General features: G+C 35.6%; 1 protein-coding gene and 1 long non-coding RNA gene across 2 annotated transcripts; one reads left to right on the top strand and one right to left on the bottom strand.

Moving 5' to 3' along the window:
• Window positions 1-1,241: 1,241 nt before the first annotated feature.
• LOC147514807 (uncharacterized) lies at window positions 1,242-10,072 on the bottom strand. The gene is made up of 2 exons (XR_015209677.1): window positions 9,997-10,072; window positions 1,242-2,009 (listed from the first exon to the last, which is right to left on the bottom strand). It is a non-coding gene; the product is annotated as an uncharacterized LOC147514807 (long non-coding RNA).
• LOC147514808 (GATA transcription factor 19-like) lies at window positions 4,183-5,441 on the top strand. Its single transcript, XM_086594412.1, has 2 exons — window positions 4,183-4,865; window positions 4,979-5,441. Exons 1-2 carry the CDS (start codon window positions 4,440-4,442, stop codon window positions 5,255-5,257), a joined length of 705 nt encoding a protein of 234 aa, XP_086450538.1. The 5' UTR covers window positions 4,183-4,439; the 3' UTR covers window positions 5,258-5,441.
• Window positions 10,073-10,550: the final 478 nt, after the last annotated feature.

The raw sequence follows: 10,550 nt of genomic DNA, 5'->3' as shown, positions 1-10,550 counted from the left end.
CGCTGATTTTGTGCAATAAAAACTGAGATCTACTCGAAACAAAAGACAACCAACTACTACAAAGGTGAGAACTAAATTTAAAATCTTCATATATATGTTTAATTTCAGTTTTATTTTGTGTTTTGGTTGAATGAACTTGTTTCTTGCTTAGATGAACATGAAGTTTAATTGTTGATGTTTGTTGTTTGATTTTACATGTTGCTTTCAACTGTCAACTCCCACTGCAACATGGATGTTGCACTGTGAATTACCACTACAACATAGGTGTAGCACAGTCAATTACCATTCCGACAACCACTGTCAACTCTCACTGTAACGTGGATGTTGTACTGTCAATTATCACTGCAGTATGGATGTAGCACAATCAATTACCATTTCAACAACCACTATCAATTACCACTGCAATATGGATGTTGTACTGTCAATTAATTACCACTACAACATAGATGTTGCATAGTCAATTACTGTTAACTCCAACTGCAATACGAATGTTGCACTGTTAATTACCACTACAACATGGATGTTGCACTATTACATTGATATCAAATAATTGAGATTACATGTACTCATATACGAATGTTAAAGAACTTAATGGCTATACACAATAGAAAGTGCACTTATTACTTTTGATTAAAATGTACTATAAGTATTGTCGTGATGAAGTTAACATAAAAAGAATGGATCTTTAGCTCAAAAAGGTAGAGCACTTGGGAGAAGAATCCCAAGAGGATGGTGGTTCAAATCCACCAAGATTCTTTTATATATGTATATAGCAGTAAGTCTTGCGCATGGTTCTAGCATTAAGTCTCATGTATTACATCAAAAGTAAGTCTCACGCATGGTTCTTGTATAATATCCCAATACAATATGGATGTTGCACTCTCAATTACAACTGCAACATGAATGTTGCACTGTCAATTACGACTACAACATAAATGTTACATTCTCAATTAGAATGTTGCATTCTCATTTGCGTTGCATTCTCAATTAGAATGTTGCACTATCAATTAGAATGTTACACTTTCAATTATGACAACAACATGAATGTTGCACTATCAATTACGACTGCAACATGAATGTTGCACTCTTAATTACAACTGCAACATGAATCATTTCACAGGATATAAATTCCATTATAACAAATAAAAAAAAACAACAACTAGCGAATAATCTCAAATGAGTATCAACATTCAATAAAAAGTATACAATGAGTATTAATTTCTCATTAATAAATATCAGAAGACCAAACTTAAAATTTTCAATTAAGATAACAAAAAAAATATGGTTTGCTGAGAACATCAAAACTGATCACAGACTAACGAATCACACTGGTGCTTTCAATTATTTTCTTCTTGAGTCTACCTAGACCAATCTTCGGACTACACGGATAAATTGTAGGAGAATCAGGCATATGTCTTAGCATAAAACCATTCGGAATTGGCTTAATAGAATGTGAGTAACATTGTTTGAATGTGATCATCATATATCCTTCATCAATGTAGCCATAAAAAGAATCACCCTTACTACCAATACAAGCGATAACATGTATGCAAAGGAAGTTATCGATACGCCAATAGTTACAAGTACATGATCTATTCATCAAATCAACTGAATGAATAACATCGCTATGAACTAGAAACTGATTTTCATTGGATCTAACCACCCTCAAAGTCTTTGTAGCTTCAACCTTACTAACCAGTACTATCTCCATTTTTGGACATAAAACGGAATTCCATTTCATAGACTCCTCCAATCTGTTCCAAGTCATCTCTATCATCTTTTCCATGATTAAAAAAAACATAGGAGTAATAGGCAGGAAACGCTCTTTAGTGATCCATATCATGCATTGAAACATTCAGCTAGTATCGAGCACATCTCACCATATCTAGCACTGCGGAAGTATGCATTTGTCCAATTTTCCAATCTAATATTTGTTAAAAACCTTTGCACAGGAAGACCGCCATGCTTCTTCAACTTTTCAGCAAAAGTCCAAAATTCATGATGAGAAGCTACATAAGCACAATTAGAAAATAGCTTCACAACATATTTCCTCAACTTGTTATATTTATGTGTAGCATAACCAACATTGTTCTTCAAGTGCCAAAGGCAATACAAGTTAAATGACCTTGAAAACACAATTGGAATATTACACAATATATTAAACATATAACTTTACAAAGTATGCAGTAACAATATTAATAATTCAAAGTAAAGAAAATCGGATATTAAATTAAACAATCAATATATATAGCAACCGCTTGAAATTACAAGAATATGCAATAAAACTAATCTACATAAAGAGGAAATGTTTCATTTGTAATGAAATCCAAAAGGTCAATCAATACCAAATTTCAAAGGTTATTTTGAAACCCAAAATTATAAATAATAAAAATAATAATAAAAACACTCATTTTTTTTTGGAATGATTAGAGGAAAAAAAGAGTGGGGAGAAAAGAAGATGGAAAGGCAAGGTGATTACTTTGATTGTGGGAGATGCAAAGGTCGACAACTAGTGTATGTTGGAGTGCAGTGATGAAAATATATTTTGAGAGGGGATGTGTTTGTGAGGAAAAACTTGAACAGGGTAAAACGGGCATTCTGAAAAAATGATACACAAAGAAAAGACATAAACTCGAAATTTACCGACTGGAACCTTTATTTCACCTTTCAAAAAACCGGGTAGGCTTTAGCTATAATTAATAAAGTCAATGAGTTTTAAGCTAATAAAAACCAAAATTAAGATTTTAAACCTAATTTTATAGGTTTTTTTAGTATCCATTTTTAAATGGTTTTTAAAAATAGGAACGGAACTATGATTTTTTCTACAGTTCAAGTTCGGTTAAACAGATACCATCGACACCCTTAGCTTGGATATATCGTGGTCATATCGTGGTTAGTAACTTAGTATTATGACACAGTTTACCAAGGCAATGTTGTAAAGTAAGAGCATCTTTTGGAAAGTGTTTAGCTGTCCAATTTGTCCAAGGACGTTGTCGCCAATCTCTAGATGCCATCTGATTCTCTTTCTCGAACCTTATATCAAGGAATTAATGTTTCATTTGTAATGTGGATTAGCTAGTCTGTAAACTGTTGGACCATGGAGGCCCACTCTATGACCTAACAAGGCCCATAACAACATTTGCCGAAGTTATGTTGGTGTGAACGGTGAGCCTATAATTGATCGTTTAGTGGTCAAAGATGGGATCGGATTTTAGATTGCGATTAGATGTGATACAGTGTCTAGATTTGTTTTGTAGTTGTTGTGTTACCCAATGATATTCTCCCTCTTCCTTGGGAGAATGGGGTGTTGGCAGGCGGTGTTTGATCAGTGACAGAGCTTAGTTAGAGTATATGACTAGATTTTGTGTTTTTCTGGGGTAATGGACCCGGTTGTGTCTCGTCTCGTGATCGGTGATGTGCAGAGATCCCATCCCCCATGGAAGACTGTTCCCGCTTGTCACGTGGTTTCTTTTTGACTACCCCTCAATGCCCCCATGACCGATCTCTTCTTGTTTGCTTGCTCTTTGATTCTCCACTCCACCATTTCTATGTGCATGATGCATACATTCGATTATAGGGAGTCGGATATAAGGTTCAAAAAGTCAGAGGCACTTGACAATTTCAACATTGCAAATGCACTAATGCAGTCTAAAAGTGTATATCCATTAACATTGGAATTTCCCTGATAATATGAAACTAGTAGTATAGCCCCAAAAAAAAATCTGGAACTAAGCAGTAAGCAGTAAGCACCTAATTCAGCGTCCTACCTAAAAAAACAGTACATATCGTTAATTTGTCTTGGTTATGAACTTATGAGTTATGATAGCGCAGATAACAATAACATGAAGTACAGAATTTGGATTCTCCAATAACGCGAGAATTACTACAGTAAGTGGAATCGTCTTATACTTGGGCAATCAAAAGAGGCGAGACTAAGATCTAGTCTTCAGTCTCGATCAACACACACAGATTGCCTGATTCACTGACTGATCGATTAAACTTCACTTTTTTCTCTCTCCAACTCTCTTTGATATATATTTGCACATTTGACGACAAAGAAGACTGATAAGAAGTGTTAGCTGACCTAGTCTTTTGCCATTATTTTTTTCTTTCAAAAGCTACGTGACAATACCATTCTCAGCTTAATCGTACTTCTTGATCCCTTTCATGTTTTTTCAAAGATTACATTATTAGATCCTGTCTCTTTCTCTCCATCTATCAACCTTTTCTGCCATTTCTCAAACTCTTTTTCCGCTTCTTTCTCATCTGAAAGACTGAAACATAACCTGATTCAAGTATCGTACTTGCACACTTCATACAGTTCACACATTCTCCATTTAAGCAACAGCCCATTTCCTCTTCCTATCTATAGTTTTCATTCCAAGAGAAAAACAAGCAACCCCAGTAGCCTAAAATAGAGAAGTTTTGAAACAAGAGATATGCATAGGTGCAACAGCACTCAAGGCAACAACACAAACAGTTCCCGTTCTTGTGATTTTTTCCACACTTCCAACAACTCATTCTCCATGGTGTTCCCTACACCTCACCCTTATGATGAAGCTGATATGTACCCAATCACTTCTTCTGTTGATTGCACTCTTTCTTTAGGCACCCCATCTACACGTCAAAGCAATAACAAGTCATCTGGAAATTCCTTCATGTCAAATCTTTGTTGGGGTTCATTTCAAACCAAAAAAAATATTCCATCTACACCACCAACACATAAGACTTCTTGCCGTGGGGGTTTTAGGGATAACTATAAGGGCACTGCCAACAGTTTGAATGAAGACCTTATTGCTCGTAGGTGTGCTAATTGTGACACTACATCTACACCCCTCTGGAGAAATGGACCTAGAGGACCCAAGGTCATATATATATTTTTTTTCTTGTGTATCGTCATATGATATTCTTTTACTTTTTATTTCTCTTTTCCTAATGTTATATATGTTCTAATGTGATTGTTGTTTAATTCTTGCAGTCACTTTGTAATGCATGTGGAATTCGTTTTAAAAAAGAAGAGAGAAGAGCCACAGCAGCCAACAACTCTAATAGTGGTCCTGCACCAACAATCATTGAACCACAACACCTGATGAGCCATCACCATCATCACCATGCATGGGCACACCATGCAGCAGTGGCACAGGCATTTGGAAATGACTTCAGATGCATTGATGGAGAAACTACTGGTGTTCCTTTTCTCTCATGGCGTCTCAATGTTCCTGATAGAACCAGCCTCGTCCATGACTGCACATTTTGATGTTCCTATGGAATCACTGTAGCTAGACTTGGTCCTTGGTAGTATTTGTTTTCTGGACTACTTCTTGATCATCATATATAGATGATGTGATTGAAGTACATATGGTTAAAAACCGTTGTTGTGTCTCGGTCGTAGAAAAACAGTGGGTAAGGGTAATGATATATTCGGTTTGTACTGGGTAAAATTTTGTTGTTTTGAGCGGTAGGCTGGTTAGCAAACACCTCTTATGATTTTAAGATTAATTAAGCTCTTAATTTAAGTGTTAACAAACATCACCGGATCATATGTTCCTACATGATCCGGTCTAAGACTAGCTAGAATCTTCCTGAACCCTGGTATGTTGAAGGCATTCACTTGAATACCCTCAAGTTTTTTTTTGGGGGGGGGGGGAGAGGATCTAATTCTGCTAAATTTTAATCACGTTAGAGCATCATCAACACTGTTAAAAATTGTTTCTAATGTGACAGTCAGCAATTTTTTTGGCAATTTGGGTCACCAACGCATTGCCCAAAACGACGTTTCGATCACAACAATTGTTAAATTCACAATCAAAATACTCACAATTATAGTAGCGGGTCGGATGGGCACGAGTCAAGTTTTCTCGTTGTTATGCAATTTTTTTTTTTTAATAATTAAAAAAATTGAAACTGTTGGGAAAAACAATACCAATTGATCCCACTAAGATAGCTTATACTTAGACAATCTACTACTCTAATAAAAAAAATCTAATATTTCACAAATAAGATAAGCAATAGAAATATCAAACAAGCAAAACATTCGGCCACAACACAAAGATGTATTGTGGTTTGGCCAATGATGTCTACTTCCACAAGAACTAATTCTTTTATAAGTATGGGAATGAAGATTATAATCACTCCTCTCAAGTCTCCACCTTACTAGATTAGTCCTCTCTCCTTACAAGTTTTTCTCTTTGTAAGAGTTTTTTCTCAATTTTGATTGCTCTCAAAATTGGGTTTCTATTCAAGACTTGGTTTTCTAAAATCTAATTTCTGTTTTTATAGTAATCTCCAATTTCACGGTTATTGTAGAAAAAATAGAAGTCTGCAAGTTTAGCGCGCTCTCAGATAGGCAAATCTGAGCTCGCTCGCGCCCTCTTATTTTTTTCATCCAAACTTCTAGTAGACATGTTTCGTGAAAGATTGGAAAAAAAAACTATCTTCTTTTTCATGGCAAGGGTGCGGGCATGCCTTGGGCCAGGCTAAATCGAGCTCGTGCGCGCTTCAACTTATTCACACGAACAATATCTGTTTCTCTCCTCTTATTCCTCATTCTCATGTGAGGGATAACTCCAACAGAAACGGACAGGACAACTATTCCCTTCTTCTTAATGTTTGTGTTGGAGAATATATCCGGGAAGATCATTTGATATGATCTTATTCTCTTTGATATTTATTTCATTCTTCATTGTAATTCTTTCTTCCCTTACAAAATTGTATTCTCATTTGATGATAATAAATATTACCTCTGTCAATGACTATGATAAGCCTTACCTTTCTACCCAATCTTGTTGGTATCGGAGCCTTCTCCATTCCAAATCACAGCTACCCACCACCACCATCTCTTTCCTTAACATATCACCTCCATTATCTAACCACAACACATTACATCACAATCCCTCTCCTTCCTGATTTCAACACTGCTGAATACCTCACTTTTGACAAAGAATCAGATCCCTTTCGAGAGAAAAGTTCGTTTTTTACTGATGTACTTTTCCATTTTTTTCTTCCTAGTGCATGTCTTTCTTCTTGTAAGCCAGGTCTGAATCAAGTAATCAGGAACTCTCACAGCAGAGCCGAGCCAACCAAATGAGATAAAAAAAAGGTTCGACGGTTTTTATTGTTTGGGGTTCGATTGTTTTTGTTGTTTGGTTATTTACAATGTGTTAGGTGAGTTTTCTATTTAAACTTGTTCTATTCTATGTTGGGGCTATTGTGATGATCCAAAAGTGTTTTTTTTGTGGTTGGATTTGCTTTCCGTTCCGCTGGTTCTTCGTGCAACACTTTTTTGGGCATCTTGTTTCAAGACAGTCTTATTTGGGTTCCTCCCTCTTATTTTTTAGTTGTTGCATAGTTTTTCGTCGTTGGTAATCCAGTAGCTTTTTCCAGTGGGAGATCTTTCAACTGATTCACTGATTCTTAGTGTAGCAGGGTTTATATTTGGGTGTCTTGTTTCAATTAAGTTTTTCTTATTTGGGGCTTTGGCCTCTTAATTTTTTCGCTGCTGCAGTTTGCATTTGTTTGTTTGTTTGTTGTTGTTGTTTTTTTTTTTTTTTTTTTTTTTTTTTTTTTTTTTTTCCTGAGTTCAGAATGGCAGGTGAGATTGTACCTACAATAGTTGCAGATGGATCATCTAATTCCTTAATGCATCATCGCATTACTAATTCATTGCTTAGTGACAGTAATTTTCTTGCTTGATTGGTCACGCTCAGTTAATTTATTTCTTGGTGCTCAAGGGAAGACAATAGTTAGTTGCAAGGAAAGGTACCAAAACCTACTGCAACAGAGACTGCCAAGTTGGCAGCGCGCATGGGACACTAACTGGTGTAAGATCTTAACATGGTTGTTTAATTTTATGGAGTTTGATGTTTATGAATTATTTATGTACGTTTTATGATACAGTTGATGGCTTATGGACTAGGCTGAACGAGATGTATGCACATTCTCGAAACCAAATTCGTAAGTATGAAATTTATGAACACATCACTCATGCTAGTCAAAAGATGACTCTGTGAAGGTTTATTATGGAAATCTGAAGAAGAGATGGGACGAGTTAGCTCATTATAAGTCTCAATTTCTAGTATGACTCCAGGCTAAGGAACTCAATAAAGCATCGGAGGATGAGTAGGTATACCAGTTTCTTCTAGGTCGTCTTCAAGATGAGTACGAGACCCTTCGTTGTTAGATTTTGGGTACTTTTCCACTACCTTCTCCGGGTGAGGTTATGCTATAGTAGAAAGTGATGAACGTCGTCGCCAAAATCTACACCCACTCCCATTGATCAGATAACATTTGCTGTTAATTCTGGATCACGATTTTAGGCTTCTTTTGTTGGAAATCGCAAAAATGAGCCATTGGTTTGTAATCATTGTGGGAATACGGGACACACTAGAGACCGTTGTTTTAAACTGCATTCGGAGTTGAGATCTAAGACTGGTTCTCATAACTATGCCAAGAACCATGCTCCTAAAATTGCTGCAGTGGCTGAAACATCTTATGAGACTCCATCAGGTGCACATGCAGACCTTAATCAGTTGAGTTCTAAGATTGATCAACTTTTTAGTATAATTAAGAATTCTCGTGTTCAAAATTCTAGTTTGTTTTAATTGAAACAGACGGGACAACTATTTTCTTCTCAGTGTTTGTTTGTTTGTTTGTTTTTTTTAAAAAAAACACAGACGGACAACTATTCCCGTCCGAAATAGAAAATAACAATTTTATCAATTCGCTTTGATACATAACTTGATTTTAACAATTTTTACTTACACAAAAAGCTGTTGTGTCACAATTTTTTTTAACAACACGTTGATGATGTTCTTACCCACTAGCTTATATTTTTATTACTACTTATTTAGTTTTTTTTCCCCCGATAATACTACGTAATTAATATTTAACCTTTACTTGCTTGATGATTTTAATTACTTACTTGGCCAACTATGTTCACCGTGTCTGATACTAAAACAGTAAAATGTACATATCATCTTTTGAAAACGATTTGCATTAGTAATCTATATAATAAAACAGTTTGGTTTTTAAGTTGTTTGTGTGAAGCCTACATCGGATGGCTAATAGTTAATACAATCAGTACATCTGACAGTAGACCAACACGATTAAAGAGTAATTTGATTCCAATTAGGAAACAATCTTTATGAAAATATACTCAAAGAAAACCCTTCAATATTAATCCCCATAGCCTTCTTATCGACAAACTCTCCATAAAACAGCTTGGTTTTTAAGTGGTTTGTGTGAACCCTACATCGGATGGCTAATAGTTAATACAATCAGTACCTCTGACGGTAAATCGGCACGATTAAAGAGTAAGTTGATTCCAATTAGGAAACAATATTTATGAAAACGTACTCAAAGAAAACCCTTCAATATTAATCCTCATAACATTCTTATCAACAAACTCTCCATAGCTTCTTATCGACAAACTCGATGATATTAATCCTCATAGCCTTCTTATCAACAAACTCTATATTAATTCTCATAGCCTTCTTATCGACAAACTCGATGATATTAATCCTCATAGCCTTCTTATCGACAAACTCTCCATAGCCTTCTCCAGACTGGCCACCACCAGAAACTTAACAAGGGTGCTTCTTCTCCATTGCTCTAATAGTTGGTTGGGAAGATGGGGATAAAATTGGTCGTAAAGTGGAGCTACAAGTCACAACCTAGCACTCTCATTCAGAAACAACTTTATCTCTTTCTCCTCTCATAAGGAACTGCAGGATAACCGTTCTCTCTTTATTATCTCCTCATAATTAAGAATCAAGCTAAGAGTTTTCCTCTACTAAGAGTTCATTTCCCAATCACGTCACCAAGATAGTATTGACACCAATACAAACCCTTGGATCCTAATAAATACGATACAAATTTCAAGGACATGACATATACTATCTCTTGATCAGAAGTATGGGAGTAAGAAGTCAAGCTTTATATTTCGAGAGAAATCATATATTGCAAGTTCAAAAGGTATGATTATATATATTTTTTTACCTTAATTGGGTGCTCGAGTCTGGCCCTTGTGTTATCAAATTCATGCTTAACCATGTTCACCACCATATCCTTGCACCTGTAAAGAAGAGAATTTATAGTGTAGAAAGCACATTATCTGTAAGTACGTAGAAAGAAAGATGGATAACAAGGTGCGGAGAAAGTAAAAACGAGAGAATCTGATGAGGATACCTACATAGTAAAAAGGAAAAGTCCAATCCTGTCTTAGCTGCACATTACCATGTAGAGGTAGGAACACCTCAATAGGTGATAAATAGGATACTAACCACAATTAGTAATTCTCAAAATAATTTGAAGTTCATTTGTGTGTTACCAGCCGTTTTAAACACCAAACAAATAACAAGGTCACATTTTGTAAAGATCAGACAACATAAACATAGATAACGTATAATGAACCAATACTAAGCATGCCCAAATTATTAAAGCAACATAACATGTTTTATTAGAGGTGGAATACCGTATACATGATCTTGAATTATACACGAATACTGTGCGAATACTGCCCGCATTGAATTTAACGATTTTTTTATGTCGAA

The sequence above is a fragment of the Coptis chinensis genome, chromosome 2, assembly GCF_015680905.1.
Source record: "Coptis chinensis isolate HL-2020 chromosome 2, ASM1568090v1, whole genome shotgun sequence".
Classification (NCBI taxonomy): Eukaryota; Viridiplantae; Streptophyta; class Magnoliopsida; order Ranunculales; family Ranunculaceae; genus Coptis; species Coptis chinensis.
Note: the sequence above shows the minus strand (reverse complement) of the source record. Positions and strands in the feature narration are given on the sequence as shown.